Raw genomic sequence first — 21,174 nt, 5'->3', positions numbered from 1 at the left:
GTTCATATCGCAATAAAAATACAATGATAGTAAAGTGAATTTTAAAAAACAGATTCAAAATTAAATAGAAATAAAAATCTTAGAGATGTTTTCTGAATGAAGGTGAGGTTCTTGAAAAATCTTGTCTAAGGCTATTTGTCTCGGCCTTATGAGGACATCCCCGCTCTTCAAATGTTATTAAAATTAACCTTCAGGGGAAAAAAAAAAAACTTATGGGAACTTTCACTAGTTGTTGCTAACTTTCCCAAATAACCGCCATACAAAAAATAAAAACTTTGCATTAATATCTGGAATCACCACTAGATGGCAATGTCACTATTTAAATGTCTGCTGGTGTTGGCGCAGACGTTTCCAACTGTCAAATGTTTCATCTGCTCTTAACCAGAGAGGAACTGATAGGGTTTATTTATTTCTTTTTATATCGCACAAGGCTCAGACTGAACTGGTTTAGGTTGCACTGTGGGGTAAGTTCACTCAAAAAATTAACGCTGTAGGATAGCCTGACAATTGCGACAAACCAACAACAATATTTAACTGGACACATGGTGTCTTTCCTTCAAGGTAGTAGCATTTTAATAGTAGTTTATAGTATAATAATAATAACAACAAATTCAAATAGTCTATCTGTATACCTGGAAATCGGTGTAACATATGAATAATGTATTTTAAGCCAAACTGCAGTTTTTTTTTCACTGAGAAAAATCCCTTTGACCTCAAGTTAAAAATTTAAGATCCAATCTGGACGACTGTTGCCAAAAAAGACGGTCGGGTGATATATCTTCTTATTTTACTTTTTTAAAAATATCAACTAAATTGCAGCATTTTGACCAGTGGTATGTAGTTTGTTGGTATTCCCTGTATATCTACTCTGGTTGTTACAGTGAGGTGTGGATTTGCATCTGACTTTTTACACGCCCCTCTCACTCTGACACAGGGTGGGTTAGATTCTGTGGGCTTCAGTTCAAGACTGACACAGATTTGGTTGACTGACTTCTGACACTCAACAATGCAGGCCAAGCCACAAAAGTTTGAAACGTTATCTTTACGCACGGAGCTGGCTGTGAGAGGACTCGAGGGTGACAGCAGCTGCGCGCCCATGGATCAGGCTACAAGTGTTAGTTTCTCTGGATCCCCGAGGAAAGTCATTTGAAGAGTTCAGCCTCGCTGCAGTGCCAAAGGAAATCCATTAGTTTCTCTACACTGGATTTACCAGACCTCCGAGGGTTTGCAACTGGAATATCAGTCAAACTTATAAATTCATATATTTTCTGACTTTTTTTTTTAGTAGTAGTATCCATTTGGTTTTTGTGCATCTCCTGAATAACCGGAGTCACTTTTGGAGAATTACGCACGCGATTTCTCTAACAAATGACAGCCTCTAAGTGGTTTGTGGCTCCTGCATTGCATCCCCTCTGCTCCCTTCATCGGACCGACCCAGCGTATCACCCCCCTCACCAGCTTAGACGCTGGGAGTAAAAGCCTCTCAGTCTCTTCCAGTGCGCCAGCGTGCGGCCGCGGGCCACCTGGCCGAGAATGTGGGGAGGAGGTTTTCCGATGTCTGTCACCGCGATTGTGACTCTGCTGTTGGTTATTATTGACGTGAAAGCGAGCGGGGAGTTTTGCCACGGCTGGCGGGACTCCCAGGGTGTCTGGAAAGAGGGCTTTCAGTGCCCGGAGAAGATAGACGGAGTGGACGCGATAATCTGCTGCGGGAAATGCGAGCTGCGCTACTGCTGCTCCAGCACGGATGCGCGGCTTGATCAGGGGAGCTGCGATAACGACCGACAGTCACCGGAGCCCGGGACAAACAACAAGGAGAACAAGGACTCCGGTGCAGGTACAAGCCCATAACTAATTCCGCTAATATTATGAGTAGTATTGAAAGAAGAGCGCTTAAACATGTGAAGAGCAAAGCGCAAACAGAATAAAAACTAAATGTTTGGGGGGGTTCTTTAAGTTAAACTCTTGTATAGGAAGTTTCATAGTTAAATCCCCTGTGTTCTGTAGACTTACGTGTGATTCATATGAGAGAGACACTGAGATAACGTCGGTGCACTAAAACTGCCTGACCTGTTGCTTCAGTGGGGAGAGTGCAGTCTTTGTTCACTTCAGAATTTACAGTCTCAGTAAAACCTTTTTGATTTTATTCATTCCATATAAATCTTACCATACTGTATCCCATAAGCCAACCTCATACACACCCCACTGCTTATGTACAGGATGCCTTGAATTTGATATTGTAAATATCATTTAATATGACCTGCTGGGAGCTTTGGTTTCCTCTCATAAACCCAGCAGACTCACAGTATCTCCCTGTTAAAAGCTGCATCTGCTGGCTGGCAAGCGACAGCTGCACGGACACAGCAGACTCCTCCAAAAAAACGGTTAACTGCCCTCACAAATGGCAAACTGTGCCGTGCTGCTGCACTTTATAAATAGCCGTGTTTGTTCTTTAACAGTGCAAGAGAGGGGCCGGGCTCAGATCACGCCGTCCCCACGGGGATCAAGTTTGGACTTGACCGGATCTTGGACAGTGTAGCTCACGAAGGGTGCTGACAGCTCTGTTCATTAAAAAGAAGAAAAAACACACGCAATTTGCGTTATTTCCTCTCAGCAGGCTCGTGGAGTCTCTTTCTGTTGGCCAAGCTGCTACTGTAATCTAACCACTCCATGTCTCTGTGGTATCTGTGGGCTTTGAGGCCCTCACACTCAGGTCATGCTTCAAACTAGAAGCTCACATATAAGAGGCATCATTGCCAAAACCAGAGGCAAAGTATGACCCACATTTTCCAACTTTTACCGTGGATTGGGTGACAGACCTCTCCCCCTCTGGCCCCTCATTCATCACTGCTTACATTCCCATAAGTTAATCTACTGTAAAGTCTCTTGAAAGTGCACCATATCACGAAAGAAACATACTAGACATGAGAGAAAAGTGCAATACATGTTTCCTCAGAGGATACCCTGCCTTCTCCAGCTACAATCTGTCATTTGCTAATACTGTCACAGCTTATCACTACAGGAAGCAATATATACATTTCATTCATAGGCCTCCAGCCAAAATTACTTAAAGGAAAACCTTTTTTTCTTACAAAAAGAAGAAGTGTTTTTATTCATCCACAGCCCAGTTCACTTTGTGCATTTTACACATTTTTCATGTGCATGCAGCCTATTCATCATCTCAAAGAGATACACATAGTGCAGTGTTGGGGGAATAACACGAAGGAAATTATTAATGTGCTGAACATGAAGGAACATATGGTATTTGGGAACAGGAGAAAGCCCATGGGATAGGCTGAAGGAGGGGTCCAATCAGCCAGCCAGCCACGAAGAATCTGCCCAAAACAAGAGCTTAGCAGAGGGGGCTGCCACAGCTCGACTACAGCAACAGGTGTGGACGAATGACAGGGAACAATAGGAGGATGGGGGACAACTGCCATGTGCACAAAAAAATGCCTCAAAAGAAAGAAGTAAAGAATAAAGTTAGTTTTTTCAAATTTATGTGAGTACTAGGTGGGGTTTAGTGCTCAGTGTTCAGCAGGAAATACTTGTAAATATTACAACCAGTAAGGAGGCTCTGTGGATCCTCTATCAAATGTTATTTAGTAACTGGTGAATTCTTAGCTTTTTTATTTAACCACCTAAGACCCGAACTCTTCCATGACATGCATTTTTAATTTCTCTTTGATATTTGGGCTGATTGGGACCTGATGAATGTAAAAACAAAGAATTGCCAGATATTTTTTACCTGATTTTTGTTTCTGACAAAAATGAGATGCACATATGAGGATATTTGTTTAAAATTTTAATCGAACAGTGGCAGTATAATGGCCTCATAAGTGGATATCAGGCCCGAAATTTAGTACTTTGGTCAAGACAACACAAAATGTGATGTGATCTCCAGGTCCTAGGAGGTTAAAGCTGCACTTCACTTTATCTGTTGCTTTGGATATCTGCAAAGCCAATCACACACAGCCTCTGCTGCACTTTGTGTCAACTGGTATTCTAAGAAGCTAAAGTAACATTAGTTAACTCTATACCTGATAAAAATCACCATGTGGCATGTCAGCATCACGAAATCAGCCTTTAGTGCAATGCTCAAAGCACAGCTGTGCCTCTGCACCGACTGACTGAGCTGCAAGCATGGAAACATGCTCTCAGTCTTGTTTCTTCTTTTCCACTCCATTAATCATCTCTTGACCTTCCAGATTTATCTTGTGACCCCCTTCAGGGGGTAACGACCCCTATGATAGGACCCAAAGGCCTAAACTCCCTGACTCTACAGATTCAGTTTCAGCAGCTACAACAACCACAAGATTCAAACTGATCCATTACCAGCGATGTAATAATGAAATATACAAAAAGTGAGGCTCATATGGTAGCTGATTTTTCGATTGCTGTGTACAGTAAAGAGCTTATTTACTACTGTGCATTAACTTTTTAGGACCTTTATTCACTCCATTAATGATTTACCATACAGTGTTTGGGAAAGTAGCTCTAATAGCAGTGAAGTCAGGGGTAAAGCAACACAAGGAGAAAGTCCTTGAAATGACTGCTCCTCATTAGCATTGCATAAAAAGGGAGTGGAGGTAGAGATGTTGAGGTGGAGGCCATATAAGTACAGGAAAGATGGCACAGAGAGGCTCCCTGGTACATTTCTGCTCTTGTAACTTATACTGTAAATGTTCCTTTTACAACCTGTTTACTGTGAGGTGTGCAGCTGTGTGGTGCAGAAGCCTCTTAAGTTAACACCACTTCTTGTCGAAAGGAAATGGGTCAAGGTCCTGGTTTGTTTCATGTCGGCGTGCCTCTGCCTCTGCTCTTGTTACCAAGACCTTGCTGCCTCTGCCCATGAGTGATCTCCTGCTCTTAACAGCTTCCATGCAGTAATCCTTTTAATACCATGCCACGTTTGATGAGCATTTTGGAAAAAAAAAATCAAAGTCCCATGGATGCATTTCAAAGAGCTCACAGACAAAAGGAAACTAGAGCCAGTTTGCCACCTCTCTCCCTCTCTTTCTCTCTCTCTCCGGCATACAGTTACACCTCGTAATACACGGACACATTCAAAGTGGAAAATAACTACACCCAGTGGGAACAATAAAACACAACTAATCACTTGTAATGTAACATGGTCGTTATTGTGCTTTGAAAGGTGTTTGTGGTAGTGAGCATGGGAATGAGCGACTGAGGGAAACACCTCATCGGCGGTGACCTCATCTTGAATGTCGCCCTGTTTCAGCCTTCAATGCTTTACCGAAAACGAAGAGTCAGGAAAAACTGTTCCTACTGTTGATCGCGCTTTAGGCTTGTTTTTGGAGCTTTTCCTGCTCACTTCACAAAATTTACAGACTGACACTGAGTTCTTCTCGCATAATAACGTGCCAAAGCTTCTACCTGCTCACACAGACATCTCCTATTTGACCCAGCAATTTATAGTCTGATTGGTGGAACTGTGAGAGTTACACAAATACGTAGTTGTTGAGAGTATGATTTGCTGCGTTAAGCAGAAACAAAGAAAAGGTCAGTGAGAAGGAGCTGGTTTATTCCTCTGATTTAAAGAGCTGAATAACCTCCCATTCAGCTACATTAAATCAGTCCACTTTAATACCTTTCTTTAAGCAGATGCCAAGTACTGTACTTCAACTTGAGTAACTTATTTTCAGAGGATTAGTAAAAAAAAAAAAAAAAAAAATAGGGGTAAGAGGAAAAAAAATGAGAGAGCGAGAAAAGGGTCACAAATGTTGGCTGGCAGCGAGGCTTAAGAATGTCACCAGTACAAATGCACACAGGTCTGTGGGGTTGAAGAGGCCGGGGACACAGTGGGGTGTGCAGGATTAAAACAGATCAAAACAAAGTTAATAACTGCTAATGAGACTCTGGGACTCCCTGGGGACTCAAATCCAGTGTACCTTCTATTTTTCTGCTCCAGTCCTTTGTTTCACTGTCTCATTCAATCACCACTCACATCAAGGAGCCCCTGTGCAGATAAGCAAGACATGTGAGCATGCAAGGCAGCACAGCTTTACAGGCAATAGTTTTTTTCACTAATCGCATATTTTACAGCTGTTTTACATCTGCTCCGATGGCCGCCCCTCCCTGAGCCTGGTTCTGCCGGAGTTTTCTTCCTGTTAAAAGGGAGTTTTTCCTTCCCACCGTTGCCAAAGTGCTTGCTCATAGGGGGTCATATGATTGTTGGGTTTTTCTCTGTATGTATTATTGTAGGGTCTACCTTACAATATAAAGTGACAAATTGGTGCTGTAGAAATAAAAATGAATTGGATTAATGTCAGTTTAATGGCAATGTCTCTTCTTCTTTTCTCTCTGTAGTTCCCATCTACGTGCCATTCCTCATCGTGGGCTCAGTGTTCGTGGCTTTCATCGTGGTGGGCTCTGTGGTCGCTGTGTGCTGCTGCCGGTGTCTCCGACCCAAGCAGGAACTGTCCTCTGGAGGCACGACAGGAGGTGGGGCCGGCGGTGGTGGGCGCCTCCTGGAAACCATCCCTATGATGGCGAGCACCTCCAGGGGTTCCTCATCCCGCCAGTCCAGCACAGCCACCTCATCCAGCTCGTCCGCTCCAGCCGCTGTCCCCCGCACTGCCCCTCCTCCAGTCATGCGGGCTCAGGCCTCCTGCTGCCTGCCCCCTGATGCCAGCGTCTTTGTCAACATGCCCACCAACTTCTCCGTACTCAACTGTCAGCAGGCCACCCAAATCATGCCTCACCAGGGACAGTTCCTGCATCCGCAGTACATCGGCTATGCCCACCCCATGTCCTCTACCGCAGCCTACTTGGACCCCACTCAGGGGGGCTACAGACCCCTCCAGTCACCCTGCCCTCCTCCCACTGCTGGCTCCAGTGTCACCAGTGATCAGAAACACCCTCCAGTGACAGTGTGACGAGGGCCCAACCAGCAGACCACTCTACCACTTTATTTTCAAAGATTAACTTGTGAAGTTTAACCTGTGAGGGCTGCGGCAGACAGACCTTTGGGCACACTGCCAGAGGGGGGGGGTTAAAAAAAAAAAAAAAAAGAAGGCAAGGAGTCAGACTCACATGAAGGACTCATAAAGCTGTTCCTGGTAGCTGGACCTGCCCTGTAACTGTGTGTGGTTTGTGTCTGTTTTGTATGAAAGGTGGAACGAGCTAGGCTCAGCCTGCGATGCGTAAGGCAGATGCATAAATATCCTCTCACTGGATGCAAAGACAAAACTGCATCTCGGAGGATTGTGCAGCCCTGATGAGTAATAATGCACAGTTCACTGCAGCCTGGAGATCAAATAAAGGCTGCATGTGTTTGTGTTTGCATGGATGTGTGTGAGAAAAAGATTTGCAGGCTTATATGTACAGGAATGAGCGATGACTGGATGATTTATAGCAGCGGACTGTATGAAAAATGGACATTCAAGCAAAAACAATATATGACCACATGCTGTGTTTATGCCATGTGCACATCTGTGCTTGTGAATGATTGTGAGTGGTTTATATAATACAGTATATTTTTGTTTGCGCTGAAAGTACGAGGAAAGAAAGCATGTGGATAGATATTTGTACTGTTCGTGTGCGAGTCCGAGAGAGTGTGAAGTGTGGAGGGATGCGGTGGCCTTGTGAGTGTAACTGTGTGTAATGGGAAATGCAGGTGGTGTGATGTGAAAGGCAGTCGCGATCTCCCTGTAGGCCATTTAAAATCTAATGAAGTGAGCACAGGACACAGACTGTGACGCTCCACCCTACTATCCAACCCCCCCGCCTGCCACCCAGAAAGCAAAAAAAAAAGAAACAAAGAAATACAAAACCCCCAGAAACACATTCAGAAATCCCCCCAAAATTAGATCTATTCACAAGGCAGGCCGTTAATGTTCCTTGGACGTGTGAGAAGTGAGAGGAAGTTCTCTGAGCATTACAGTTAATTATATAGCAACCCCCCCCCCCCCAAAAAAACCCAAAAATGCCAGCTGCCCCCTTCACTTCTCTCCCGCGAGGTGTGTGTGTGTGTACTTCACACCACCACAGTTCAGTGCATTAGCACGGGCAGCTCCGGGGCAGCTCTGAGTCATTATTTTCCACTTAGGGAGGGCAAGGAAGTGGCCGCTTTGGTTGTTAATCTGTAAAAATAAGCGAAAGTTGCTGAATTTTCTGCCGCTCTGTGTAGCGGTGTAAAGCTGTGCCACTGTAACCGAGGAACGTGCAGCTCGAGGAATGTGCTGCTCCACCGAGCGTGCAGCCCGACATGTCCTTTAGTACCGAAACTGGTTTGCTTGCGCACCTCATCTGTACTCCAAGCACAATGTCTGTAAGATTCATTGGGGAACTTATGTGACGTGTGGGGGGGAATAATAGTAAGAGAGTGTGTGAAATTGTGGAATTATTTTAGATCGAATGCATTTGCTCCACCTGAAATACAGTGATTTAATGCAGGAGAGACACTTTTTCATATGAAACTGAAAAAATAAACATATTTTAAAACTGAAAATAGGCTTGCTGTGAGTTTTCTAATAACCAGGAAGGGGAGTGATACTCAAAGCACAGACGCACATTTGGAAACAAAGCCCTGGTTAACAAAAACAAATATGACTGGTCGACTGGGTTGTTTTAATCTCCTTAAAACACTCACGCACTTAAACTACTAGAAACACATTCACAGACTGGTCTACCTCCCACAGAGGACGTCACCTGACACACACACACGCACACACACAGGAGAAATAATAAACCACAACAATGGACAGTTTAAGAATATGATGATGTGAAAGTGCAGTTTTGGCAAGCTCCTCCAGAAACTCAGCTACAGTAATGTGGAAAGCATATCGTCCCGTTGGAGAGTCACTGGGGAGGAGTTGAAAAGCATAAAGCAGCACCCCGATGGATTCTCCATACTGTAGCAGCTGTAGTTTTTCGGGCTGGGCCACATCCAGGAAGGTGGGTGGGAAAGGGATCTCCAGTTTGGGGAGGGTGGTGGTGGTGAATTAATCGGCTAATGGTCTGTCTACAGTCACTCCCTTGGGATTAAAGAAGGAGCGTGGGAGAGGTTTGATTTGGCCAATTTATAAAATGCTAAGCTTTTAATGTTCGCATTGACATTTTCTATATTTTCTTTTCCTTTCCATCCTCTGTGTGAAATGTAAACCAAGACTCCTCCAGCTTCCCGGGAGCTACAGTTGGACTCAAAAACCCCTCGCTTTGATTGCAAGAGCACACAGCGCGCAGCCAAAACACAAAGACATTTAGTCAGGCCATGGATTGATTAGATTTAATGATTAGGACAACCCCTCTCGCCCATCCCCTTTCAGTTTTGCATTCCTGAACCAGAGTGTCCTCAACACAGAGCTCACAGACAATGGACTCTACATTCAGACAAACCCCAAAGCTAGAAAAAAAAAAAAACAACAACACATGATCCATGCGAGCGTCTCAATCAAATCCCTTCTGGTTGGGTGCCTTTTAGGGCAACTTCAAGTAAAATACTCCCGCTAAGACATGTTTTCACATATGAGTACAAAAGAAACAGGCATTAATGAAAAGAGAAAAAAAATAGAAACAAATACACATTGATGTTTGCTTTAATTTAAAAAAGAGAGAGAGACAGAGAGAAAGAAACAGTCCAGTAAAGAGTGGAAATGCAACAGAAATAAAAGAGGAAGCGCTAATGCCAGTCATGCTGCTTCCACGTCAGCTGACGGTGGTAGACGGGCGACGTCTGGAGTCACGGGAGAGGTCAGAAAATAAAACAAAATGGATTTCTTTAAACTTGCGAAAAGGAGGAGAGGGACACGGAGGCTGCAAAGCGGCTATGAGATGGAGAGATAAGGAAGGAATGAAGGGAGAGCTAAAGCAAGAGGAGGTCTCAGTGGGGTAGGAGGGGCTGTGGCAGGGTTGTGGTCCGGTTTGGTGAGCGTTCTGCCTCAGTGGCATCTTTATGGTGTTTGGCAGTGAGGCTCGATGCTGAGATGTTACGAGAGAGAGAGAGAGAGGGGGCCTGTAGCTGGGGGTGCAGGGCTCTGGCGGGTCCTCGGTATATGCTTCCCACCCTCTAATTTTAAGGAATTCTTCGCGCCTGTATGCGTGTGAGCGAGCGAGCGAGTGCGACTTTATTTTGACGTCCCCTTCCACATCGGCATGTGATGACAGACGGGAAATGAGAGGGAACGGTGGATGCGAACGCACATGGATCGACACACGCATGCACACGAACACGGGAGCGCCAATGCGTGCAGACACACATGCACAGGCAGACAGAGACGCACTGGAACGCGCACACACACACACGCTTGCGCGCACACACGTAGGCATAAAGCAAACTCAGTCTGAGGGATATACAGATATGAGTAGCAGTCTCTGAGTTTGACTTGTCACGTCTGTGCATGGATATGATTGCTCATGCCTGTGCAGCCTTTGTGAGTTATAACAATGGTTAGTCCGTATATCCGGCCTGGTCCCTTCTCCCGAGTCAGTCCTCCAAGCGCCAGCGACGGCCTCCATGCCTGACCATGACTTCCGTCCCTGGCAAGGGGTCAGGTCACTGTCCAGTAAGGCCACAGCAGGGGTCGGTCACCCGGCGTGAGGGTGTCACTTAAGTCTATCTCCGCTGTCACCTTGACAAATTCTTGCTTCAGTGAGCCAAAGCTTTGATCCGGGATGGGGCTAGAGGCTGGGGCGCTGGCGGGTGGTGTCATAAGAGCGCACTACCTGGGATTGAGACACCACACCATGCTCCTCCTGAGAGAAGGCATAGCCATCTGCAGAGAGACAGAGGAGGAGAAGTCTTACTTGTTAAGCCTGTGTGCTGAGTGACAACAAAACTGGGAACACAGAGATGACACAGTGAGACTGTTGGCTTCTATCAGTCTTATGGCTCAGTCACATAAACTCCTTGCAACTAGGAAAAATTGAGATTTTTTTCCTGTGATTTTTTTTTGCATTTAAAAACAACCTCAAGTAGTGCTGGTGATAAACTGGTAGCCCAGAGGCTGAGCATGCATCACCCTCAACCTCTGGGCTACCACTTTTGATTGCAGTGCAAATACGTATGTTACATAGCACTTTTCTACTCTGCTGGAGCACTCACAGTGCTTTATACAACATTCATTCAGCCATTTACACAAGCACTGTGATCTTATATTCAAACTCCAACACATACATCAGAGAGCAACTCGGTTCAGTATCTTTGGCATGCAAACAGGAGCAACAGGACCAAACATCCAACCTTTGAATTAGTGAATGATCTGCTCTAACTGCTGAGCTGCAGTGATCGTACGGGAAACCTGTCTTCAAACAATTGCAGACAAACTCAGACTGACCACCATCTAATTTGCCATCTAATTAATAAACAGACACAGGTTGCCAACATGTTGCAATCAATCGCTGTTTGCACTGATAAGCACAACTCGTTTGCAACAGGGAACTTGGCTGTTTGTTTTCTGGTTATTTGCCTATATAAATGCATATAAAAGTAGCTGAGGGGTTATGGCACTTAGGCATCCTGCAGCAACTCTGTCACTATTTTTGGAGGAATTTCTGCTTTATATCTATGAGGTTCTTGCTGGTACTTAATCTTGTGAGTACTTAATCGTTAAGCCGTTACAAAGCCTTCCTTGCCAAGGATTTGCAACAGATTTGCAATTTTTGCTCTTTATCACAGTTAATTGCTGGATTATCGCAAACAGGTTGCACATAATTGCCACCTTGATCCCAATCAACAGTAAACTGATAGCAGACCGACTCTGTCTTACTGGTGTTTTATCACCATTTTGACGCACTGAAGTTGCTTTGAAGACAGCAGCTGGTTGTTTTGTCTTTGAACCATTTCAAAAGTCAACAAGATCACAAATCAGTTGCGCACAGTCGCAATAGCTTTGGCCTCCAGCCACCGTTCGCCTTACTGTGACTGGAGCATTAAAGCAAGACTTGGTTTACATGATAGCATCTCTTATTGGAAAGAGCACTCACGTGACACAGTCTGCTGCACAGAGTTTGAGCGTCCTACACTTGAAGGTGTTTTCCTAAAGACTCTTGTCAGCAGATGGGCCCGTTCGTTTAGACTGCAAGATAAAAAGAAGGAAAGGTAAGGAAGAACATTTACTCCGAAGCAGCACAACATAATCACTATAATAACACATAATTATACAAATGAGAGAATCTCTGCTACTCCCACAACTACATAACACCCTTACTAACAACCAGTCTACAGACTTTCAGGATCTTTGCCTCTAATTTTTCTATGACTATGATTTTTAATCTTAGCTGCCCTTCAGTAAAACACTGCAGCATAACAGAAAAGCAAAGCACTTGTTTAGGGTGTAACATAGAAACACACAGATCAATAAGTAAACAAAATCTCAGCAGATTTAGGACCAGAAAGTTTGTTAGAGGTGGATTAGACAGCGACTGCTTTTCACATTCACTTTAACAGTAAGTCATAAACTGCCTGCAGGGTAACAGGACATCCACAGTAAACTGTTCCTCATCCCCACTCCACTCCACTCCACTCTCCCCCCCATTCCAAGAAGAAGACTGGACCCTCTGTTCTGAGACCACACGCCGTCACGGCTCCTCTCCTCCGGTGACCAAAAATAACCAAGCCCATTCCAGATACTGCGCACTAACACAGGCCGGCTCGAATGCATACATACACACATATATTCATACATTTGTCTCCCGTGTCATCGCCATTATTACAGCCAATAAAGTGCAGACGTCGAATGTAAACGTAAGGGGCGCCTCGGGAAGTTAACTTCTGCCATATTTACTTGAAGGAATACGTTTTGTGCAGTTATCTGCCAGTGGAGCATTAAATTCACACACAAGGGTTTTCCCTGGCACTTAGAGTACACAGAGGTGATGATGATCAGTGGAGTAATTATGGAGTCGACCCAGCCTTCCCAAGGCTAACATTTGGAACAAGCGGTTAGGAAATTTTCATAACTGTCTAAGACCGCTGGGAATCTTTCACTGGTGTGAAAAAAAGAGAGCTCTCGAGCTTGCTCAAAGACTTTCTGTTATGTCTGTTAAAATAATGTCTGTTACAAGGATGACGGCACTGTGAGGTCGATAAAATTACTAAACAGTGGCTGGACAAATAAATGAACGGCCCGTGCATCAGTATGACTTAAGCTGTCCTCGCTCCTGCCGTGAAGTTTCTCTGTGGGTACTTTCTGATTCAAAAGGGCCTGAGGATGTACGCTATTTGAACTCTTCCCCCCGAGACACTCCCGTACTGTACCTTTCCACCTTTTCCCATGCCTACCCTCCCCAAAAACTACAAACACAGATGTGCTCTTTTCCATTTTGCTCCATTGCTTCCCAGCTCACCCTTAGTTTCCTTCTCTTATTCTGAATGGAAAGCACTCAAGGATGTGTTCCTGCCTCCCGGCGTTTAAAAGCAGGGTCAGTCAAGGACGGAGCTCTGTTTAAGGGTCAAGAGGAGCAATGTGGTTTTACACTCACCCCCCCCCGACTTCTTCTGCTCACTTCAAGAAACAAGAACCACCTCTAATGTACTTTCTCTTGGTGAAACCTTTAACTCAACCTCCTCATAAAATGAGAAAACTGTGGAACTCACTGTAACACAGGGAGATAAGTATTCACACTCCTCATGTGAGTATACGTTATGCAAACTTAACTTCTAATTTAAGTTGTCAAATATGAAGTAAAAGTAGAATACTTGTGTTGTTCTTGGTATTGTTCTTTATCATCTAACACCGCACTGTATGTTATAAGCTTATAGTGAGTTTTTACAATAAAAGCTAGCAGCCACAGTATAGCCGTCAAATAATAAATATGGAGATATAGTCAGATGTGTCCTACAGAGGTGTTTGGGGGCATTAAACTAAAGTAGCAAAATGGAAATTTCCTGAATCCCTTTGTGCCACAGCTAGTAAATCACTAAACGTCTACAAACTAGGTTTTCCAAAATACTTTGGATGCTGTATCAAATGTAATTATATGAACTATGTTTGATTTATTTCAAATTAATTAAAAAAATCAACATACCATATCTTAGAACGGAGAAATATTGGGGGGTTTTTTGGACAAATATAAGGTTGTTTCTAAATTGTTTCCAGCATAACACTCCAACAAAGATGAGACAAGGGCAACATTAGACTGTTAAAGTTGTGGACTTGCTAAAAATAACACCTCACAGCTGACTGGGGTTAATTGGACAGACACCGTTACATGGACAAAAGTACCGAGACACTTACACGAGCTGCCCATGCCATGAAGCTCCCAGCACACAGCTTTGGTGCTGATGTTAAAGCCAGAGGAGGTTTTTAGGGCAGTTATTGAGTCAGCAGAGCGTTGGCAACTTTTACGCACCTCAGGAGTGAGCAACCACGCTCTGTAACTTTCTGTAGTCTGAGTTCCTGTGGCTTCTAAACACTTGCACTTTGCAATAATACCACAGACATTTCTGGAAAAATTACTTCTTGGTTCAAAATCTCTGCACCTCCAGAATGGATGAAAAAGCTCAAGAAACAAATACAACAAATCTGCATGGTGAGGTGTTTGATTTTATCCAGCTAGACTGAAAACACCTAAATTTAAAGATTAAGAGGTTTGGCCCAATACTTTTGTCCATACAGGTAAGAATAAAGCTTCAAGTTGGGGATTGAAATCGTGTGCAGTGCAAAAAAATATTCATAATTTAGACAATCCAAGACTGGCAACCAAATCTAAATGGCTGAGATCTTTGGCCTCTTAGCCGTCATTGGTGAGCACAGTTTGTCACTACATCCACACATGCAACCCCCCGTCACCCATAAAACACAAATAAACATCATTAAATTGAGTGATGTTGAAAGCTGTCATTGGGTTTGCCCAATCAAAACCTTAAATTCTTTTTGGAAGTCATGGACATCAACATTCACGTTGGTATTAGGGTGCATTAGGCACATGGGTTGGGTGACTTAGTAGCTTAGCCCCCAGTGATGCTGGATGACGTGTGCAACATTTGAAGCAATATATGCTGTCAGGTGATGGAAAACTGTTCATGTTGAAACATTTATAAATCATTTTGTTGGCATCAAATTCAAAAATATTTAAATGTCTCTGTTTCAATGTTATTTTTACAGTTTCCAGTGAAATACAGACTTTAAATGATTTTCAACTCCCTGCTTTTTGTTAGTTCATTTACATTTTAACCAGCATCCCAATGATTTTGGAAAAGTGGTCGTGTACTGAATCTATAATTTGTACAATTTCCCTCAAAATTAGCCAAAGATCTTTATTCTAATGCAATACTGAGCACAACACTAAGTCACAGCCTTTGAAGCTACAGACAAACGTTAAACACACCAGATCAGTACAGCAGTTTAAATTGGTCCACCTATGAAGAAAAAGAACGATCGCATTTAAAGAAATAAGGAGAGGGAAAAAAACGTGAGAACAATACAACATTAAAAGATACAAAGAGAGGGAGATGTGAACTTGGCTAATGGAAAACAAGCAGGAGTCACTCCAAAGTAGCTTGCAATGGGGCACACAGGTCATTTGAGGTCACAGGTCACACAGTGGGACAGTGCAAACCCAGAAACTACCTCTGTGAGCAGTTCTGGCTCTACGGGACATCAGCCTTGGCCTCAGCCCTGTGGACGTTGCCACAGGGGGGACAGAAATAGTTTATTTTCACACATAAAAAATATAATAAAGACACTAGCAGGCCGTTATTAAAACTGCAGACATTTGGGACATGGTAGCACAGGACAAATTAAATTTTTGAAAAATCTACTTAATGATAAAAAGATGTATATGTATGATGTGATATCCCAAGATGCTTTGTAGTGTTTCAATACCTGCGGCTGCTGGCATCTCTAAGGACAGCTGCGCCTGGGTCAACGGACCGCGCCTCCAGCTCCTGCACCTCCTCGAGAAGAGACTTCCTCACAGAGCGGCGTGCGCTGCACGGCAGAAAAAAAGCTCATCAGCCCAATGAAGGAAACTGAGCGTTTCACCTCGTAGACACGTGTAATTCATTGTAAGAAGTGCTCAGTACGGGTTATGTAAACGCTTCAGTTAAGTTGAATAACGTCTGTATGGATCCCCCAAGTATTTATATTAAACGGATACTACTTACGCCGTCCAAGCGAAGTCTTTGAGTAAACACGCAGCAGGCACCAAGACCAGGCCCAGCCAGAAGTGCCAGCACTGCATCACCTTGCCAGCCTGAGGTGACAACACACAGGGCCCATTTATTTCCACTCATATATGAATCCACGTTGAGCATTAAGTCATTTTTCTCAGCAGCGAGCACACGGGTGGAGGTGGAGGAGAGAGACGGCTGTAACGGCTGGAGGAAATGTGACTCAAAAGTCATAAAGCGCATAAAGGGAGTTAGCCAAAGTTGAACATCTCGAATGTTAGGCAGAAATATTTAACAGCTTTCTCACCGCTTTTAACTACAACTCAAACAACATCACAGAAGCTGTGTGAACGTGCTAAGTGGCAGAGATGCTGGCGTCCCACCCCTCCACCCACTACTTGTCTATCCAGTCCACCCTCAGTGACCTTTGCCTCCCTTCTTACTCTGTCTCCCAGGATTAATCACGCATCTGACTACTGTCTCCATTTGTCAGCCTGTATGTCTCTCTGATACTTACTCCCACACAACTCTTACTCCTCTGATTCCCTCCAATCTCACTCTTTCACAACTTCCTTTCATTATTAGTGACTGCATCGTTTGTTGCCTGTCCTCACTCGTTTTGGTAAATCCCTGCAGTTTCTCTCCGCTTCGGTTATCTCATTGCACGAGCTTGTGTTTTGCTTTGCACGTCTTTGTCTCTAGGTGTCAAAATCGCATGCACCGTGTCCTCTTTAGCTTCGAATGCTTTATTGCCCGTATCACATGTTTCCCGCGTCTTGTTTTTGCATTTGTAAGGTTCCCACAGAAAGATGATAAACTGGGAAAATGAATCAGAGAGCAGCTGGAATCCCAACCAAGGCACGGACGATCCAAATGGACTCACACATAATCAGCGTTTCTGTCTGTGACAAATGCCTCCACACAAAAGACTCACAGTATATCACATAATCTCTGTGGACGGCGAGGATGCAGGCATGAAAACATGAATTTCTCTGCTTTGTTATATCCATAGAAACAGACTGTTGGTCTGAGCCGCTACATGGATCTGGACACACATGTCACACGTAGCTATTCTGAGCAGACGTACACAACTCGTTTTTTCATCCTGTGTCCCACATGGACAGATCGAAATATAGATAGAGCGAGCGAGGGAAATAAGAGAGGCAATAGTGCAGTTGGGTGGGGGGGCTGTCTTTGACCATTCCCCAGTTAGGCTGAGCAGCTGCAGAGATATTTGACCGCATTCCTGATTTCTGACACAAATTGAATTAATGGGCTGCGGGGAGTGGAGAAGGCTCTATTCCCTTCCCCTGCCACTCAGCGGGGCACCTCATCTCACCCATGCCTTCATGCCCAGACTCTAAAATGAGTCTCTTAATTAAGGGGTCCCACACATCACATCACCCCCCACTGGACCCTCATCACCACCACCAGCAGCGGCAGCGGCCCACCCTGTTGAGTCAACACCTCCACAGAGGGCAGTAAAAGACTGGAGCTCGGGTGACACGCAGCAGGTGTGGGAAGCCAGGGGGGCTCCAGCAGTGTCGCCGTGGAACACCCAAGAGGTGAGTCTTTTAGGCGCCATGTAACGGCAACCAAAACGGAAGGGAGGGGCAGGTGATTTTGCAGAGAAGAGATGTAGTAGGAAGGGCCTTTTTCTAACCTCCACCATTGCACCTTGTTATAAAAATGAATGACGCGTGTTTATGGCGAGAGACTTGCCTGGCCCAGCATGTCAGGAGCAATAGGGATGGTGGGCCAGATGGCGGAGTAGACACCGAAGAAGACGATCCAGAGCACCATGCTTCCCCATACCGCCAGGTGGGAGAACTACAATAGAGAGACGGGGAGATAGAGAGAAGAAAGAAGGACGGCGAGAGTTAAGGAGAGATAAAGAGAGAGAAAAGAGAGACAGCATGAGGTCAAATGCTTTATATACAGCTCATCCCAATATAGACAACCTTCCCCTCCCTCCTTTCCCTGTGTGTGATCCACTGTAAGGGGACTCTGTGTGAATTCCAGTGGGACCCGGGCTTCATTACCGCCACACTGTTGTGTGGACAGCTGAATGGACAGAGGTGTCAGTCCCTTTCTGTCCATCCTGCCAGTCTCTGCTTCCTCTCCAACCACAGGAAAAAAAGAAAGCAAACGATGTGGCTGTCATGGCTGGAGCTGCTGTTATCCTAAACTCCATCTCCACTTTGGCTTCTGTTATTTTAGAACTGAAAGTTGAAGCCACATGCTCAGCTTTCTCTATGTCTTTTTTCAGAATTTCCCCTCTTTAAGCCCACTTGTTTCTTTCCTTTGTTTTATGTCTATTTACTAAGGCAGAGTTCAGGAGCAGTCTTTGGAGCAGTGCTCCAAGTTTTGCCTGTGTAGAATACTGCTGTGTAATGTCACGAGCTGCTGCATTTTCTTATGACAGCTGGTATATTTTGACGATCAACAGCAGGATTATTTTTTTAAATCACGTTAACACGACTATTATCAGTCCCTTTCACCATCCTGCCTGTCAGTGACCTGTGAAGTAAATCAGTTAATGTCTCACGAATGGCAAGACCTTACTTTGTTTTGCATCATCACTGCCGTATTTCATTGGTATTCCAGCTAAGAATTGCTCGACAGCCACGCTTCCACTGAGACCGCTTCTGATGAGGCTTCAGTAGACGGATCAACTGAAAGGCATAATGCATCTTTCAGGTATGCATCATGTATCAGATTTCTGATGAACTTTTCAATATCTGTACGCCTCACTATGCACGGCCTGAGCTCCATTTGTTGCTTACAAGCTGAACGTCTTCAAGCACATTTGGCTGTTCTTGCAGCTGCTCCGCAGTTAAGTATCTCTGCTTGAGTTGAATGCTTAGTAGTGATTTCTTTGTCAAGATCTGGCACTTTCCAGACCTTTTTGTTTGTTTTTTTTAAACGGCTACATCTGAAAAACCGAGTAAAGGAAAAAGCTGCAGAGGAACTAGTTGGAAGAAAAGGTGCAAGCAACTGCAGTTTGAGAAACCTCCACCACAACATCAAGGTAGACCACATCTTCTGCCATGCTTTTCCTGACTATGAAGCATTTAGACCAGGTCGTATGGAAAACTTACACTGAAAGGCTCACAGAGTACCCCACCCTACCCCAACCCTCCCCTTTATTTGTCAACACTGGAGTAAAATACAGCACATGTTGTGTGGTGTATTAAGAGTGTGTTAATGCTCCTACCCTGGTCCAAGCTGTGGTCTCCATTCCAGCTTTCAGACACACTGTAACGACCACATACTGCACGCACACACACACACACACGCACACGCACAGAGAAGCGGGTGGGCAAATAAAAAAAACAGAAACAGGATTAGTTGACTGGCGACTGTGGAGATAATAAACAATAATGTTATACAGTAAACTCAGCAATGTCTGTTAAAATACTCTGGAGTCCCACAATCCCTCGCAGTCCGCACACACACACACAACAAATAAACACCACCGACATCCACATGAGACTCCAAGGGAGTAAAATGATAGAGAGTGTGTGACGCCGAAGCGAAAAGAGAAAATAGACGGACGAATGTCAGGGGGAGTCAGGCTGGCTAGACGGGACTAGATTGACTGGAGACTCATAAGGGCTCTGAGGAAGCAGCAACACTGTGCTGTGTACACAAACACTGTGCAGGTGAAAAAAAAAAAGCACAAATCTGCGCCAAAAAGCAGAAATCAAAACAAAAGCAGACACGTATAAATTTCCAGTACGACACTTACTGTGTAGACCATGTTTCCTGCAAACAGGTAGTCGTTTCCCTGACCGTTACTGAAGGGAGAGTCTGCGGAGAGCATGCGAGTGTCAGCAAACCAAACTCATCGCTTGCAGAAGGATGATCTGGGCAGGCTTACTTACCGTGCTCTAACATTTTGAGTGGAAACCAAAAGAGAATAATTGAATGAATCAGTGCATTGATGCAGTGTCCCCAGAACACCTGAAAGAAGGAGAAAGACACCGAAAGTGAGGAGGTGGAGGTGGAGGAGAGGGACAGTGGAAAACAAGTCAGTGTAAATTAATGCCAAAACACATAAATGCTCCATCCCCCTAAACTTCTAAACACACAAAAACATACAAAAACAGCAATTCCTCACAAGAGCACACAACTCCCACTGTTCTAGTGCCATCAAAAGTGAGCTCTGGTACACACACACATGCACACAGAGTAGGTTAAGCTGCTGGTGTACCCTGTAAAATGAAAGACTTCCTTATTCTCGCATTATGAATCTCATTATGGTTTGCAATGGAAACATCCCAGACTCCATAGCCCCCCCCTGTTTACTTGCCAAAGTCCCAAACAAACAGCTGGCATCACTCATCGAATCCTGAAGCCAAAAGGACAGATCTAAATGTGCGTGTGTGTCTGCGAACATCTGCGCACGTACTTTGGTGTTGAAGCCCTCGGCATTCTGGGTTATTCGGTAGAGCTGCGGGAAGCGGAGCATGTTCTGCTGGCTGCACGGCCGGTCAAATATCCCCAGAGTGAACGGAGGCAGAGCGGTAAATATCTGCAGCACACAGAGGTCACACATGCGCAGCCTTTAAAACGCTTAATGACAAATACAGTGCCTGCACATATTCTTTATTTATATCAGACTATGAGCATCAAAACGGCTTCACCTCTGCACACAACACCTGCTTTGTAAGTAAAAGTGCTCTGCATTTCCCCTGAAGTAATTCGCAGTCACCAGAACACATGCATACACTTTCAAACCAAATGCATGCAAGAAAGAGCTGTGAGGAGAAGACAAAGCAGAGTGCTACTCATACTGAGAGATAGAGTGAAAGATAACAATCGATATCCAGCAAGTGGAAAGTGTAACAGCGAAGGAGGGTGAGTGGGGTAATGGAAAATTGTCAGATAGTGAAGGGTGGATACTCACCACGTTGTAGAGGCCTATGCACCAGCGTTCAAAGAGGATCTGGCCAGAGAACCCGTTCACAAAGGCAAACCAGAGCTGGGACACAAAGAGAGGGATGAGAGGAACAATAGTGAAGGGTAAAACTGCCTTAGGGAGGTCCTCACAGTGAAAGCAGCAGGGGGAAAATGACAAAATGAGGTAGTGGTGT

At 44.6% G+C, this 21,174-nt stretch overlaps 2 protein-coding genes across 2 annotated transcripts in view; one reads left to right on the top strand and one right to left on the bottom strand.

Moving 5' to 3' along the window:
* Window positions 1-426: 426 nt before the first annotated feature.
* shisa2b (shisa family member 2b) lies at window positions 427-8,473 on the top strand. Its single transcript, XM_005722651.1, has 3 exons — window positions 427-464; window positions 935-1,837; window positions 6,331-8,473. The coding sequence occupies exons 2-3, from the start codon at window positions 1,534-1,536 to the stop codon at window positions 6,897-6,899; spliced, it is 873 nt and encodes a 290-aa protein (XP_005722708.1). The 5' UTR covers window positions 427-464; window positions 935-1,533; the 3' UTR covers window positions 6,900-8,473.
* Window positions 8,474-9,587: 1,114 nt separating this feature from the next.
* Window positions 9,588-21,174, bottom strand: part of atp8a2 (ATPase phospholipid transporting 8A2) — a 48,476-nt gene continuing 36,889 nt past the window's right edge. The window contains exons 28-37 of the mRNA XM_013915193.1: window positions 20,988-21,062; window positions 20,490-20,612; window positions 19,963-20,041; window positions 19,827-19,888; window positions 19,293-19,349; window positions 17,798-17,905; window positions 16,070-16,158; window positions 15,789-15,893; window positions 11,947-12,038; window positions 9,588-10,736 (exon numbers count right to left, since the gene is read on the bottom strand). Coding sequence (XP_013770647.1) covers window positions 10,642-10,736; window positions 11,947-12,038; window positions 15,789-15,893; window positions 16,070-16,158; window positions 17,798-17,905; window positions 19,293-19,349; window positions 19,827-19,888; window positions 19,963-20,041; window positions 20,490-20,612; window positions 20,988-21,062 — 885 coding nt within the window. The 3' untranslated portion in view covers window positions 9,588-10,641. The remainder of the gene's footprint in view (window positions 10,737-11,946; window positions 12,039-15,788; window positions 15,894-16,069; window positions 16,159-17,797; window positions 17,906-19,292; window positions 19,350-19,826; window positions 19,889-19,962; window positions 20,042-20,489; window positions 20,613-20,987; window positions 21,063-21,174) is intronic.

The sequence above is a fragment of the Pundamilia nyererei genome, unplaced genomic scaffold (assembly GCF_000239375.1).
Source record: "Pundamilia nyererei isolate P.nyererei 1_Seehausen unplaced genomic scaffold, PunNye1.0 scaffold00007, whole genome shotgun sequence".
Lineage (NCBI taxonomy): Eukaryota > Metazoa > Chordata > Actinopteri > Cichliformes > Cichlidae > Pundamilia > Pundamilia nyererei.
Note: the sequence above shows the minus strand (reverse complement) of the source record. Positions and strands in the feature narration are given on the sequence as shown.